This window comes from Phalangium opilio, unplaced genomic scaffold (genome assembly GCF_054372755.1).
Source record: "Phalangium opilio isolate 3A_F unplaced genomic scaffold, DU_Popi_V2 ptg000093l_1, whole genome shotgun sequence".
In the NCBI taxonomy this organism is placed as follows: Eukaryota; Metazoa; Arthropoda; class Arachnida; order Opiliones; family Phalangiidae; genus Phalangium; species Phalangium opilio.
In genome coordinates, this window is record NW_028324198.1 from 4,677,063 (window position 1) to 4,693,853 (window position 16,791).

General features: G+C 36.5%; 1 protein-coding gene and 1 long non-coding RNA gene across 3 annotated transcripts in view; one reads left to right on the forward strand and one right to left on the reverse strand.

Annotated features, from left to right (window-relative positions):
• The window catches only part of LOC149640701 (uncharacterized), a 30,921-nt gene extending 20,176 nt beyond the window's left edge, over positions 1-10,745 (forward strand). Inside the window, exons 2-3 of the long non-coding RNA XR_016372233.1 lie at positions 3,318-3,466; positions 10,626-10,745. This is a non-coding gene — a long non-coding RNA (uncharacterized LOC149640701). The remainder of the gene's footprint in view (positions 1-3,317; positions 3,467-10,625) is intronic.
• Positions 10,746-15,233: 4,488 nt separating this feature from the next.
• Positions 15,234-16,772, reverse strand: LOC149640702 (uncharacterized). Of its 2 annotated transcripts, none has more exons than XM_089850654.1 (4): positions 16,366-16,772; positions 16,129-16,300; positions 15,914-16,066; positions 15,234-15,676 (listed from the first exon to the last, which is right to left on the reverse strand). In XM_089850654.1, exons 1-4 carry the CDS (start codon positions 16,544-16,546, stop codon positions 15,304-15,306), a joined length of 879 nt encoding a protein of 292 aa, XP_089706780.1. In that variant the 5' UTR covers positions 16,547-16,772; the 3' UTR covers positions 15,234-15,303. The 2 variants fall into 2 exon arrangements, with proteins under 2 accessions (XP_089706780.1, XP_089706779.1); XM_089850653.1 differs by having other exon boundaries at positions 15,914-16,075.
• Between the last annotated feature and the right edge of the window lie 19 nt (positions 16,773-16,791).

Below are 16,791 nucleotides of genomic sequence, written 5' to 3' on the forward strand. Positions count from 1 at the left end.
CTACCTAAATTTGGCCAGACTTTTCAAAACCACCTAGTATATATAGGAACAGCTAATGATTTTAATTTTTATTTGGAATTTTATTGACGATCCCCGAAGTCACGGAGGTCGAAATTAATTAATTAATATGACTAGAAATCTTTCATTTAATGAAAGTCAAAGTGGATTAATGATGCCTACTTTGTGGTTATCTAACGCCCTTTAAATTCAACGAGGAGCCCTGCATTTCGTAGCATCTGTTTGGGGCCCCATTGCGGATAAATAGTGGGAAAGTTCATTAGTTTGGCCCTTGTTTCTACGGCGACAATCAGTAAAAATGGGCCCCACGTTCGTTCATTGAAAAACCAGAAGCGGTGGGTTCGTTCGGCGGACGTTGGGTTTTAGGAGCGCAGTAGATTGCTAGTTTCTTGACTCTTCCAACGGATTTTCCCAAAGAAACACGCGGAAACACTTTGCCTACGGGTTGATAATTAAGCAACTAAATTAATCTTCATTAAAACATTAACTGTAGTGCACTGACAGCGTTCTTAGTAGCTGTCACAGATGCATGATAAGAAGTTGTCCCTCCGTTGCCAGTCCTGAAGGGATCATTCAAAGTTTTGATTTGAAATTTAAATAGCTAGAGGCTAGTTACTACCGGAAACTCGAGATTCCTGTGGAGTGTAGGACACTTATAACTGCTTGCAATAACTTAAGTTTCAATTTTCAGTATAGCGTGTACAATGATTACGTCGAGTGACTGTCCCCTTGTGAAATGATGATTAAGAATGGTTAAAATTGATATCCAGGAAGTCTCAAGCTTTAATTTGAGTACAAACATGGCTTACTAACTTAAAACAGTTTACTAGAAATCTTGATTTTAAGTTCTTGGTGGCCATCTTGGGAAATGGCGGCCAAATAATTTACCAAACCATTCTGGCATAACTTTGGATTGTAAATAGCGGGTTGTAAGTACTCAAATGAAAGCTTATATTAAGGCGAATGCGATAGTACCTTAATTTTAAGGTAAACAACCTATAATGTAACGGAAATACCTCCAAATAAGCCTTAGTCGTTATCAAACCATGGCGTAGTGGTAGCCGTAGCTGGCATCGTGACTATACTATCACGAAAGAAGCCATTTGCTTAAGTAATCTTTTAAAAGAAAAAAATTATGTATTCACAATGATGCCACGCCACGGTCTACGTAAAAAGGGGAGATTTTTTTTCCTACAATGATTGCGCTATATTTTGGCCTAAAAGGGGCGTGTAACGTTTACAAAACGTGCTTTTCACGTGTTTGATGGTTTCTTTTTCAAGGCCAATGTCAAACTTCCGATTATATATATATTTGTTGGCCTCCTAAGCAAAGCGTCGACCTACCTTAGGGCCTAGGCTTACCGAAAAAAAAATATTAACATGCGTTGCGCTAAAACGGCTAAATCACGACTTTTGAGCGTAACGTTTTTTTTTACAGAAATAGATTAACCGAAAGACATGGTGTAGATAAGTTGGGTTTTATTCGAATTTGTCTAAAAATTAAATGAAAATAGGTAAAAAATTGGAAATATACTCGTGACCTTGAAATTTAAAGGTCGTGTACTCGTGTTCCCACTTAAAAGACATTTTATTGGAGGGTGTCATCAACTTTAGCCTTGAAAAAAACCACTATATTTTGAAACAGTTGGTTATATGTATTTGAAATTATTTAAAATAGGTGTTGAAAGTAGAGGAAAATTAGGTGTATAATAAGTAATACGCGTATGACCTTGAAATAAAAATATTCATCAATGCATGCCCCTGATCACGTGGCATCTAATTATGGGTTTCCCATCAACGTTTATCTGGGAAGAAACAATATTTTCATAACTTCTTCGTTATTTACTTCTTGCGATTTTATAAAAAGCGTTTAGAAAAAAATGTTTCCGAAATTTTTTATCCGTTGAACAGGAAACCAGCTTTTGGTGTTGTTTTTTTGTCTACAAGATTTTAGGTCAAATTTATTTAAAAATAAATTAAAAAATGATCTTTGCACTTTAAGGCCTACAATCAATCTCATTTGGGTTTTAATCTCTATTAGTCAGCTCCTTAATGCCTTTGACTGAGCTGGTCAGTTTGTCGTTTTAAATATTATTTAGTTGCGTTCTAAAGTTAAATTAAATTTAAATTAGCTTATATTAAATAAAATGACTAAGTTTCGATGTTGGAATTTAATTATTTTCTAACTAATTTACTGGCGTTTCTTAGTAAAGGCTGAAACCAACGATACGCCAATTGTTTAAATTAAGGTAAGATTCAAATTAATTGATTTTTAAATAATTATTAATTATACTATATTATACTATACCCTATATTTATCCATATTGTATTTAAGCTTAGCTGTAGGATGAATTTAACATGAAACTTAAACGAAATTAAAAATTACATTTTTATCTTAAAAGGATTTAATGTTTCGTTTTAGGTATTTGAAAGAATTATGTTTAAATTACTTATTGCCAGTTTTATGGGTTTAAGTTAGGAAAGCTTAATGGGGTCCGACACATATCTACTCCAGGGAATGGGGATTTTTAAATTTTAATAAAATTCAGTTTACAAAATGCCCTTTATCTCTCATTTAGTTTTAAAAGGGCCAAGTTTAATTTTTAATATACAGTATATAGTGTTTTATAATGTATTTTCCTTTAGCTATTTGGATCTTATTTAATTTAGCAAATGAATATAGAGAATAATAGGAAGTGGGAAAGTAAGAAAGGCGATGACGTTTTGGTAATCTTTTGGGCCACCATTTTAAAATATGGCCGCGTGAACCAGTGTGTTTAATTACAATGTAAAAGGTTGAAACTTATACCGAAGTTATTTCGCAATTGAATTGTTTTTACATTTGAGGCCGACATTTTTCAAGATGGCTGCCGATTAGAAAAATATTTAGCTAATACGTACCTGCGACTTAAAATTAACGTCCCAGCACAAGTAGTTTTTTAGGGTTTAGGTTTTGTGTTGATGTGTCTAGGAATTTGAAAAAAAAAAATTATTTTAATATTTAACAAGAAACTTATCAAATTTTATGAAAACCTTATTTTTTTTTCAAAATATTTTACAAACTTTACAATCCATAGTATAAAAAATAATTAAAAATTTGTTTATTTTTCTTGATAATAAAAAAGTCACCGATACAAGTTTCAAATTTAAACTTTAAAACTAACAAATGTTTTTTACAACTTGTATCGGTGACTTTTTTATTATTATTTTTCTTTAATAATAAAAAAGTCACCGATACAAGTTTCAAATTTAAACTTTAAAACTAACAAATGTTTTTTTACTTTTAAAACTTTATACAGATGGTATTACGGAAGTCAAACTACGATTGGACACATAACTGATGACATTTTCAAGGTCATGAATAATGCATTTGGGCTCGTAGAAGAGGGACAAAGGTCAAGAAAGTCACCGACTATACTTAACCCTGGTTTTGCTTCTCAACAAACTGGTAAGTCTGAATTTGTTTTATTCATTTTTAAAAAAATGTTACAAAAAATGAGAGAAATTCGTATGAAGAATTTCAAATTTTAGTACGACTGATAATTACTTTGTGTTTTATCGGTTAATCAGTTGTTGTGCTGTGCGTTCGTTTACTCTGATGTTTTGTTGTCTTTTATTTCAATTGACATTTGAGATCAAAAGCCCAGCTTTTAAAATAAACATAAATCATTTAATTGAAGAGTTTATAACCATCCGTGCATTCTTTAAGAATTTAAAAAGGGGGATATTTTTGGGTGATATACCCTTTAAATCTTGCAGTAAACAGGTATCGACTTAATTTCCCTTTCGACTCTCTAATTTCAAAGTAGTGGCCTTAAGTTTAATCAGTTTGATTATTTCTTTCCACTTCAATGATTATAATCTGGTTTCAGGCCCTAAAATATTTCTAAATTATTGACAGTCAAAGGGGTTTTAAACGGGACATGAAGGGTTAACCGGAAAACCGGTTTTAGAATCCGGAATTTATGATAATTTTACGTATAGCAAGTTGGTGGTTGCATAATGAGACTTAGTTTGGATTATGTAAAGACTATGAGAAACTAAGCTTAAGTACGTTTGAATATTTTGGTTTTATGACATTAGTGAAAGTTTTAAAGATTTTATTAACTATTAAGGGAAAGGCAAGAAGAATTAGCTACGTCGGTTGCTACGTTTATTAATTTAACGCGTTTAAACCAAGCTTTAAATGCCCTTTTTTAATTAGATAACTGTGCATCGCTTGAAACTAGGCTTAATATGTTAGAGTTAGCTGTGTATCGCTTAAAACTAGGCTTAACATGTTAGGGTTAACTGTGTATCGCTTGAAACTAAGCTTAACATGTTAGGGTTAACTGTGTATCGCTTGAAACTAAGCTTAACATGTTAGGGTTAACTGTGTATCGCTTGAAGCTAGGCTAAACATGTTAGGGTTAACTGTGCATCGCTTGAAACTAGGCTAAACATGTTAGGGTTAACTGTGCATCGCTTGAAACTAGGCTTAACTGTGCATCGCTTGAAACTAGGCTTAACAAGTTAGGGTTAACAGTGCATCGCTTGAAACTAGGCTTAACAAGTTAGGGTTAACAGTGCATCGCTTGAAACTAGGCTTAACATGTTAGGGTTAACTGTGCATCGCTTGAAACTAAGCTTAACATGTTAGGGTTAACTGTGCATCGCTTGAAACTAGGCTTAACATGTTAGGGTTAACTGTGCATCGCTTGAAACTAGGCTTAACATGTTAGGGTTAACTGTGCATCGCTTGAAACTAGGCTTAACATGTTAGGGTTAACTGTGCATCGCTTGAAACTAGGCTTAACATGTTAGGGTTAACTGTGCATCGCTTTAAACTAGGCTTAACATGTTAGGGTTAACTGTGCATCGCTTGAAACTAGGCTTAACATGTTAGGGTTAACTGTGCATCGCTTGAAACTAGGCTTAACATGTTAGGGTTAACTGTGCATCGCTTGAAACTAGGCTTAACATGTTAGGGTTAACTGTGCATCGCTTGAAACTAGGCTTAACTGTGTATCGCTTGAAACTAGGCTTAACAAGTTAGGGTTAACAGTGCATCGCTTGAAACTAGGCTTAACAAGTTAGGGTTAACAGTGCATCGCTTGAAACTAGGCTTAACATGTTAGGGTTAACTGTGCATCGCTTGAAACTAGGCTTAACATGTTAGGGTTAACTGTGCATCGCTTGAAACTAGGCTTAACATGTTAGGGTTAACTGTGCATCGCTTGAAACTAGGCTTAACATGTTAGGATTAACTGTGCATCGCTTTAAACTAGGCTTAACATGTTAGGGTTAACTGTGCATCGCTTGAAACTAGGCTTAACATGTTAGGGTTAACTGTGCATCGCTTGAAACTAGGCTTAACATGTTAGGGTTAACTGTGCATCGCTTGAAACTAGGCTTAACATGTTAGGGTTAACTGTGCATCGCTTGAAACTAGGCTTAACATGTTAGGGTTAACTGTGCATCGCTTGAAACTAGGCTTAACTGTGCATCGCTTGAAACTAGGCTTAACAAGTTAGGGTTAACAGTGCATCGCTTGAAACTAGGCTTAACAAGTTAGGGTTAACAGTGCATCGCTTGAAACTAGGCTTAACATGTTAGGGTTAACTGTGCATCGCTTGAAACTAGGCTTAACAAGTTAGGGTTAACAGTGCATCGCTTGAAACTAGGCTTAACAAGTTAGGGTTAACAGTGCATCGCTTGAAACTAGGCTTAACATGTTAGGGTTAACTGTGCATCGCTTGAAACTAAGCTTAACATGTTAGGGTTAACTGTGCATCGCTTGAAACTAGGCTTAACATGTTAGGGTTAACTGTGCATCGCTTGAAACTAGGCTTAACATGTTAGGGTTAACTGTGCATCGCTTGAAACTAGGCTTAACATGTTAGGGTTAACTGTGCATCGCTTGAAACTAGGCTTAACATGTTAGGGTTAACTGTGCATCGCTTGAAACTAGGCTTAACATGTTAGGGTTAACTGTGCATCGCTTTAAACTAGGCTTAACATGTTAGGGTTAACTGTGCATCGCTTGAAACTAGGCTTAACATGTTAGGGTTAACTGTGCATCGCTTGAAACTAGGCTTAACATGTTAGGGTTAACTGTGCATCGCTTGAAACTAGGCTTAACATGTTAGGGTTAACTGTGCATCGCTTGAAACTAGGCTTAACAAGTTAGGGTTAACAGTGCATCGCTTGAAACTAGGCTTAACAAGTTAGGGTTAACAGTGCATCGCTTGAAACTAGGCTTAACATGTTAGGGTTAACTGTGCATCGCTTGAAACTAGGCTTAACATGTTAGGGTTAACTGTGCATCGCTTGAAACTAGGCTTAACATGTTAGGATTAACTGTGCATCGCTTTAAACTAGGCTTAACATGTTAGGGTTAACTGTGCATCGCTTGAAACTAGGCTTAACATGTTAGGGTTAACTGTGCATCGCTTGAAACTAGGCTTAACATGTTAGGGTTAACTGTGCATCGCTTGAAACTAGGCTTAACATGTTAGGGTTAACTGTGCATCGCTTGAAACTAGGCTTAACTGTGCATCGCTTGAAACTAGGCTTAACAAGTTAGGGTTAACAGTGCATCGCTTGAAACTAGGCTTAACAAGTTAGGGTTAACAGTGCATCGCTTGAAACTAGGCTTAACATGTTAGGGTTAACTGTGCATCGCTTGAAACTAGGCTTAACATGTTAGGATTAACTGTGCATCGCTTTAAACTAGGCTTAACATGTTAGGGTTAACTGTGCATCGCTTGAAACTAGGCTTAACATGTTAGGGTTAACTGTGCATCGCTTGAAACTAGGCTTAACATGTTAGGGTTAACTGTGCATCGCTTGAAACTAGGCTTAACATGTTAGGGTTAACTGTGCATCGCTTGAAACTAAGCTTAACATGTTAGGGTTAACTGTGCATCGCTTGAAACTAGGCTTAACTGTGCATCGCTTGAAACTAGGCTTAACAAGTTAGGGTTAACAGTGCATCGCTTGAAACTAGGCTTAACAAGTTAGGGTTAACAGTGCATCGCTTGAAACTAGGCTTAACATGTTAGGGTTAACTGTGCATCGCTTGAAACTAGGCTTAACAAGTTAGGGTTAACAGTGCATCGCTTGAAACTAGGCTTAACAAGTTAGGGTTAACAGTGCATCGCTTGAAACTAGGCTTAACATGTTAGGGTTAACTGTGCATCGCTTGAAACTAAGCTTAACATGTTAGGGTTAACTGTGCATCGCTTGAAACTAAGCTTAACATGTTAGGGTTAACTGTGCATCGCTTGAAACTAGGCTTAACATGTTAGGGTTAACTGTGCATCGCTTGAAACTAGGCTTAACATGTTAGGGTTAACTGTGCATCGCTTGAAACTAGGCTTAACATGTTAGGGTTAACTGTGCATCGCTTGAAACTAGGCTTAACATGTTAGGGTTAACTGTGCATCGCTTTAAACTAGGCTTAACATGTTAGGGTTAACTGTGCATCGCTTGAAACTAGGCTTAACATGTTAGGGTTAACTGTGCATCGCTTGAAACTAGGCTTAACATGTTAGGGTTAACTGTGCATCGCTTGAAACTAGGCTTAACATGTTAGGGTTAACTGTGCATCGCTTGAAACTAGGCTTAACATGTTAGGGTTAACTGTGCATCGCTTGAAACTAGGCTTAACTGTGCATCGCTTGAAACTAGGCTTAACAAGTTAGGGTTAACAGTGCATCGCTTGAAACTAGGCTTAACAAGTTAGGGTTAACAGTGCATCGCTTGAAACTAGGCTTAACATGTTAGGGTTAACTGTGCATCGCTTGAAACTAGGCTTAACATGTTAGGGTTAACTGTGCATCGCTTGAAACTAGGCTTAACATGTTAGGGTTAACTGTGCATCGCTTGAAACTAGGCTTAACATGTTAGGATTAACTGTGCATCGCTTTAAACTAGGCTTAACATGTTAGGGTTAACTGTGCATCGCTTGAAACTAGGCTTAACATGTTAGGGTTAACTGTGCATCGCTTGAAACTAGGCTTAACATGTTAGGGTTAACTGTGCATCGCTTGAAACTAGGCTTAACATGTTAGGGTTAACTGTGCATCGCTTGAAACTAGGCTTAACTGTGCATCGCTTGAAACTAGGCTTAACAAGTTAGGGTTAACAGTGCATCGCTTGAAACTAGGCTTAACAAGTTAGGGTTAACAGTGCATCGCTTGAAACTAGGCTTAACATGTTAGGGTTAACTGTGCATCGCTTGAAACTAGGCTTAACAAGTTAGGGTTAACAGTGCATCGCTTGAAACTAGGCTTAACAAGTTAGGGTTAACAGTGCATCGCTTGAAACTAGGCTTAACATGTTAGGGTTAACTGTGCATCGCTTGAAACTAAGCTTAACATGTTAGGGTTAACTGTGCATCGCTTGAAACTAGGCTTAACATGTTAGGGTTAACTGTGCATCGCTTGAAACTAGGCTTAACATGTTAGGGTTAACTGTGCATCGCTTGAAACTAGGCTTAACATGTTAGGGTTAACTGTGCATCGCTTGAAACTAGGCTTAACATGTTAGGGTTAACTGTGCATCGCTTTAAACTAGGCTTAACATGTTAGGGTTAACTGTGCATCGCTTGAAACTAGGCTTAACATGTTAGGGTTAACTGTGCATCGCTTGAAACTAGGCTTAACATGTTAGGGTTAACTGTGCATCGCTTGAAACTAGGCTTAACATGTTAGGGTTAACTGTGCATCGCTTGAAACTAGGCTTAACTGTGCATCGCTTGAAACTAGGCTTAACAAGTTAGGGTTAACAGTGCATCGCTTGAAACTAGGCTTAACAAGTTAGGGTTAACAGTGCATCGCTTGAAACTAGGCTTAACATGTTAGGGTTAACTGTGCATCGCTTGAAACTAGGCTTAACATGTTAGGGTTAACTGTGCATCGCTTGAAACTAGGCTTAACATGTTAGGGTTAACTGTGCATCGCTTGAAACTAGGCTTAACATGTTAGGATTAACTGTGCATCGCTTTAAACTAGGCTTAACATGTTAGGGTTAACTGTGCATCGCTTGAAACTAGGCTTAACATGTTAGGGTTAACTGTGCATCGCTTGAAACTAGGCTTAACATGTTAGGGTTAACTGTGCATCGCTTGAAACTAGGCTTAACATGTTAGGGTTAACTGTGCATCGCTTGAAACTAGGCTTAACTGTGCATCGCTTGAAACTAGGCTTAACAAGTTAGGGTTAACAGTGCATCGCTTGAAACTAGGCTTAACAAGTTAGGGTTAACAGTGCATCGCTTGAAACTAGGCTTAACATGTTAGGGTTAACTGTGCATCGCTTGAAACTAGGCTTAACATGTTAGGGTTAACTGTGCATCGCTTGATACTAGGCTTAACATGTTAGGATTAACTGTGCATCGCTTTAAACTAGGCTTAACATGTTAGGGTTAACTGTGCATCGCTTGAAACTAGGCTTAACATGTTAGGGTTAACTGTGCATCGCTTGAAACTAGGCTTAACATGTTAGGGTTAACTGTGCATCGCTTGAAACTAGGCTTAACATGTTAGGGTTAACTGTGCATCGCTTGAAACTAGGCTTAACTGTGCATCGCTTGAAACTAGGCTTAACAAGTTAGGGTTAACAGTGCATCGCTTGAAACTAGGCTTAACAAGTTAGGGTTAACAGTGCATCGCTTGAAACTAGGCTTAACATGTTAGGGTTAACTGTGCATCGCTTGAAACTAGGCTTAACATGTTAGGGTTAACTGTGCATCGCTTGAAACTAGGCTTAACATGTTAGGGTTAACTGTGCATCGCTTGAAACTAGGCTTAACATGTTAGGATTAACTGTGCATCGCTTGAAACTAGGCTTAACATGTTAGGGTTAACTGTGCATCGCTTGAAACTAGGCTTAACATGTTAGGGTTAACTGTGCATCGCTTGAAACTAGGCTTAACATGTTAGGGTTAACTGTGCATCGCTTGAAACTAGGCTTAACATGTTAGGGTTAACTGTGCATTGCTTGAAACTAGGCTTAACATGTTAGGGTTAACTGTGCATCTCTTGAAACTAGGCTTAACATGTTAGGGTTAACTGTGCATCTCTTGAAACTAGGCTTAACATGTTAGGGTTAACTGTGCATCGCTTGAAACTAGGCTTAACATGTTAGGGTTAACTGTGCATCGCTTGAAACTAGGCTTAACATGTTAGGGTTAACTGTGCATCGCTTGAAACTAGGCTTAACATGTTAGGGTTAACTGTGCATCGCTTGAAACTAGGCTTAACATGTTAGGGTTAACTGTGCATCGCTTGAAACTAGGCTTAACATGTTAGGGTTAACTGTGCATCGCTTGAAACTAGGCTTAACATGTTAGGGTTAACTGTGCATCGCTTAAAACTAGGCTTAACATGTTAGGGTTAACTGTGTATCGCTTAAAACTAGGCTTAACATGTTAGGGTTAACTGTGTATCGCTTAAAACTAGGCTTAACATGTTAGGGTTAACTGTGTATCGCTTAAAACTAGGCTTAACATGTTAGGGTTGTATGCGAACAGGACTTTCTGGTTGCTTTGATGTAAATTAAAATAGGTTAATTGAAAGTTTCATGCAACTGTTTTAATTATCTTTAATTAACGTTAATTGTTAGATGCTTGAAAATGAGGAAGGTAGTTCGGAAGTTGGAGTCCATTTAAGTCTTTAATGAAGGCAAGGAAGGAGACTACGAAGAGTTTGTTCAACGTTTTGACAATGTGAAAATGGAGTTTATGTATCCTTTTATTGGCTTTTTTAGTAATTTAGGGTAAAGAAAGGTTTTCCTTCCTTAATTTCGAGTTAATTAGTGACTTAAATGGCTGTTACGAGTTTTTAAAAACAAATGGTGCTCAGTACTCCTTATTTTTTTCCATACTTCAACATCTTTTATGTATCCGTGATGATATACCAGTCAGGTACTTATCATCTATACTGGTACCTTTCTATTTCCCTTTAAAGATGGTTTTGTTCTTAATTTTTGGCAGATTGGCTTATTTTAAATTAATAGAAGAAAGCGTGTCTCAAATTGTTCTTCATAAAAGTGGATGTGATCCTGATTTCCGTCACACAAAACGTTTTCAGATTGGTGTTGAACCCATAACAGGTAGGAAGCTTCTTGTAGAAGTCAATTAACATTTGATCATCTGAGTGGAGTTTCATTCATGAAAAGTTGAATTTAATTGACTTAAGAGATATATTTACATATTTTTAGAAGCTATAGTTGAAAAGTCTCGTCAGGAAGAACAATTCCCAAGATTTCCATAGGAAGCTGGAAGAGGCGCGGGCGTCCAAACAAGAATCTGATGCAAATTTAGCCCAGTGAGAAAATCAAATCAAAGCCTTTCAAGAGCAAATCAAGAAAATGGTAATGTATTTTAAATTATTTTAATATTTTCGTAATGAAAAATTAATGCTTAAAGATCTTTGTATCTATTCATTGTAAGTAGTCGTCGTCTTTTGGGTTTAGTGTCTTACGTGTTCCGTGTATTTTTGTTTCATTACCGACTTCGCGGAATTTACTGTTTTCTTTGTGCGCTTCCTGCAAAGATGACAACATTCCGAGTCGGTAAATGAAACAAAAATACACGGAACACGTAAGACACTAAACCCAAAAGACGACGACTACTTACAATGAATAGATACAAAGATCTTTAAGTATTAATTTTTGATTAGGAAAATATTAAAATAATTTAAAATACATTACTATTTTCTTGATTTGCTCTTGAAAGGCTATGATTTGATTTTCACACTGGGCTAATTTTGCATCAGATTCTTGATTAGACGTCAGCGCCTCTTCCAGCTTCCTATGGAGCTCTTGGGAATTAAACTGTTCTTCCTGACGAGACTTTTCAGCTATAGCTTCTAAAAATATATAAATATATCTCTTAAGTCATTAAAATTTAACTTTTAATGAATGAAACTCCACTCAGATGATCCAATCTCAATTGACTTCTACAAGAAGCTTCCTACCTGTTATGGGTTCAACACCAATCTGAAAACGTTTTGTGTGACGTAAATCAGGATCACATCCACTTTTATGAAGAACAATTTTTGAAACGCATTCTTCTATTTTAATGTTTTTAATGTATTTTATTGTTAATTTATTGTAAATAATTCTTTATTAATATATTTTAATGTAAATAATTGTTTATTTGTCCATTTTATCATTATTTTATTGTAAATAATTGTTCATAAATATATTTTATCAATAATTTAATGTAAATTATTGTTTATTAAAATATTTTTTCAATAATTTAATGTAAATTATTGTTTATTAAAATATTTTATCAATAATTAATCAACTTATTTCGTTTAATTTTGATTTAAATTTTCTTCCCAAAAAGACAAAATAATAGAATGTGACTGATAGTTCTTGAAATTATGGACTGTTTCTTATTTTATGACATCTGATTGCGATATCTTTCCCACAAAATCGTCAACAGTTCATTGAACGTCGCATTTACTTTTAGATATTAAATCTGATGAAATAAGGTGATAATTTCCATCCGACCTAGCGCTATCTGAACGATTTCTAATTACCTCTCCGAGTGACGTATGTCACGGAGAGGTTCTGGAACGGCCGTATCTGTCTGTTCGTGTGTGTCTGTCTGTGTGTCTGTCTGTCCGTTGTTACACCCACGTGACCGCGTTCGCAGTTTTCGTATCGAAGCAAAAGTGTTCCCAATTTCCGGACCGCATTGACAGTTCACAGAAATTTGGAAAATTGTATTTCTCTCCGTTTATACTTGAACTCTCACACGACCATGTTTGGTCTTCGTCCATAACATATGAGCACCAGTCTGGTACTTTTCTGGTCTTCTATTCTTTGTCAATCCCACATTGACACCAGTCTGCACTTACACTGGCTTCTAACACCACCATCCACTGGTCTTCCGTCTATTCCACATAGACACCAATCTGAATCATTAGCTTCTAACACCACCATCCACTGGTCTTCCGTCTATTCCACATAGACACCAATCTGTATCATTGGCTTCTACTCCATTATCATCGTTTGGTTTTAGGATATACGCGGCGAACAGCTAGGGTTACGAGAAACGTCTAGCCTCCCTAAGGTGGGATCGCCACCAAAGGTTTTCGCAATTGCGCTTTTTCCTTACTATTATAACGGAAACGAATCGTATATATACCCCAAAATTTGAGGAAAGCGGGCAAGAGGGGTACCCTTCACTTTAAAGCTTAATTCTCACTCGGCCGAAAATCACGACGGTAAACTAACGCTCGGCGGTTAAAAATTTGCTTTACGCCGGGATGCGGCGGTAACCGATTCTCACTCGGCCGAAACTTAGACGACGGAAGTATTGAACTGAATCACGTGACTCCACCGAAGGCTGTCTGTCCGTCCCAGTCAGTTTTTTAAAATGGCGGACCTATCCGATACGGACTTTTCTGCTAATATCTTGGCCACTTTAACTGTTTACAATTACACAGTTTTAACATATTTAATGTACAAAAACTATCAAAATGCTTCTAAAAAACGATTCTGGGTTCGAGAAATATTCAAGAAGCGCGAAAAGCAGGGTTTTCAAGCGAATTTAATTAACGAAATGCGGACGTTGGATTCTCAAAAGCACTTTCAGTAAGCTGTATTTTTATGATCTAAAATAAACACTTGTTATATCATATTTGTTCTGAACCAAAAACATTTTCATTTCCTATATGTAAAGATACTGCAGAATGAACCCAAGAGAATTTGACGAGATTTTGGAATTAGTTAGGCCACTAATTCACAAACCAGATTCAAGGTTTCGAAGGTCTGTGTCCCCGGAAGAGAAGTTATCATTAACTCTGAGGTATATAGTGTTTCAAATGAAGGAATAGTTCAATAGCTTTCGAAACATAATACCATGAACTATTAATTTTAGATATTTGGCAAGCGGAGATATGCAAATATCATTATCATTTGCATATAGACTCGGTGCCAGCACAGTTTCCAATATTATAAAGGAAACTTGCAGAGCCTTGTGGACCGTATTGGCCCCGATTTACCTCAGGATGCCCAAAAGCCCCGAAGAATGGTTAAATATTAGTAATTCATTTGAAAAAACATGGAATTTGCCCCACTGTGTTGGAGCTCTTGATGGAAAACACATTACGATCCAATGTCCAGCTAAGAGTGGCTCTAAATATTTTAATTACAAAGGCAATTTTAGCATTGTACTTTTGGCCTTGTGTGACGCTCAGTATAAATTTACCATGGTTGATGTTGGTGGCTACGGCAGCGAAAGTGACGGTGGGGTGTTCGCTCGTTCCAACTTTGGATTAAAATTAAATAATGATTTGCTATCTTTACCCGAACCGTCTCAACTCCCAAATTCAAATAAAGAATTTCAATACTTCATTGCGGCTGATGAAGCTTTTCCTTTAAATAAAAACATAATGAGGCCTTATCCAAAAAGAGGGTTATCGCTGTCGCAGAGAATATTCAATTATCGATTATGTCGCGCCCGTCGAATAATTGAAAATGCATTCGGAATTTTAGCTGCAAGATGGCGTATATATCACACGACAATTAAAGGAAAACCAGAAAACATAGATGAAATCATAAAGGCTACTGTGTGTCTACATAATTTCATTATATCAAAAGAAGGTGAAAAAAGCGACGACCAAAGAATGTACATTCCATCTTCTACCTATCTTGATCGGGAAGGAAAAGATGGAAAGGTTATCCCCGGACAATGGCGTCAAGAACTAGGGCCAAATAATGCTGTTGGCCCCTGTAATTCAAAGCGATTTCACACAAACCGTCACCCAGTTAGTGTTGGAAAAATGAGGGATGTTTTTGCTGATTATTTATGCAACGAAGGGCAAATATCATGGCAAATAGAACGTGTGACAAGAGGTTCATCTTTGTAACTTATTTAACCATTTAAAACAATGTCAGAATGTATGTTTAAGGTGGAATACGAAAACAAAACAATGTATTTTGTTGGCATATTTCATCTTGTATGGTGATTAAACTTTTGTTAAATAATCAATTAACAAAATAGTTTTACATTTTCATTTCATAGTGTATTCTACCTTTAAAACATTTAGATGAAATTTAATTGGTTCATGTATTGCAGTTGATTTTGAATTATGATTTAAAACTGATACCTTTGATGTCATATTTATATTTTGTAAAATTAACAGGTTCATTAATTGAATTTAATTCAGATGTAATTCAAAAAGAAACTGTTTTTATTCCAACACATTAAAAATGAAAATTATGGGAAAAAATAAAAAAAAAGTAATGATGGATAGAAAAATAAATGGGTTTTCACGGCCAATCACTAATGACTGTCTTTTTCTATTTCATAAAATATATTGTCCATTTTATGTCTCGCTTCTAATTGGTCCTTTTTTGAAAACTTCCTAAACCTTCCCATTAAACTACTGAAGTAATGAAATATTTCATCTTTCTCGTTTTTTTGATTCGAGGCCAATTGCGTGAGAAGTGTGGTTTGGGAAAATTCTAACATTTTCTCAAATTTGTTTTCAATACTTTCTTTTTTCTTCTTCTTCGGTGGTTCTGTGGTCTTCTCTTCCGTTGGCTGGGTTTTTGAAAAGGCTGTACACTTGCCATGGGGTTTTACACTTCCTTTTTGGGCCACCACAGACAATGGTTCTTCGTCTTCATCATCAACATCATCTACAATTTCTTCTCTATGACATTAATTTAAATTAATAAATGTGCAATCTTGTGCATATTGCTAAATACTTGTGCAGAATTACTTAGAATTAATTAAATTCAAAAACAACAATACGTTGTTTTTAAAAATAATAATATTACAGGGTCCGTACATAAGTTTCGAATTGCAATTTCCTGACCTTTCCAGGTTGTCCTGGTTGTGTACGAACCCTGTATTAAGAAATGTGCAATTGTAACAAGTTGTAGCATACTCAAAGGTATCTTGCTCCATGGAATTGAAAATAATCGTTGCCATCTTGGCTTGGGTTACCTCGTCCATTTCATTGTCTTGAGTCGGCGAAGTTGACTCGCGTTCATTTTGGGTAGTGTTGCGAAAGCTTGAGCAGCTTGACTCCTCAATATTACTAGATGTTCTTGAGAAACACATAAACAATAAAGCCAAAAAGAATGTATTACCTTACCTTACTCTCTAGGTTCTACAGTGGTTTTTAAAAACCCATCCAGAATTTTAAACAAATCCCACTTTGGGTCTAAAATATCTTCAGAACCAGCTCCGCTTTTTTTCTTCGTGTCTATAATCTTTTTTTCTTTTCGGTAGCGGTCTCGTATGGCTTTCCATGAATTATAAGCCTCTAACCCTGTACAAATATCAAATAAATGTATATTCACACTTAAAATATATTATGCTACCTTGTAATCGTACCTGTAATCTTGAAAAGTGCTCCTACCGCTGCCCACCGGTCATCTTTTAGGTTTGTTTCTTTGTAACTTTTGTGACCAAGGTCGTACAAATAAGGATATTTTTTAACTTCCTCAATAAACATTTCCTTGTCTAAAACAAGTTTCTTTCTTGCAACAGAATTACTCACTTTCTTTGGAGGCATTGTCTCACGTAGAAACGAAACCGACCAAAACAACTAATAAACCGAGGCTTAACAAGTATTGCGCAATGTAGTGAAACTATTTTCTTTCGCCAATGACGTTTTCAAAAACGCCTGCTCATTGGTGGAGAGACTAGGTTTTACGCCGAGTCCGACAGAAAAAATAGAACACACATTCCGTCCGACCGAACGGTCATTCCGTCGGGCTCGGCGTGAAACTTTTCCGTTGAACTCGTTACCGTCGTATT

Coding starts and splice junctions, on each gene's coding strand:
- LOC149640702 (XM_089850653.1), bottom strand. CDS start 16,546: ATGCCTCCAAAGAAAGTGAGTAATTCTGTTGCAAGAAAGAAACTTGTT. Junction 16,076..16,128: donor ACCACTGTAGAACCTAGAGA/GTAAGGTAAGGT, acceptor GTGTTTCTCAAG/AACATCTAGTAATATTGAGG. Junction 15,677..15,913: donor ATGGAGCAAGATACCTTTGA/GTATGCTACAAC, acceptor TTAATGTCATAG/AGAAGAAATTGTAGATGATG.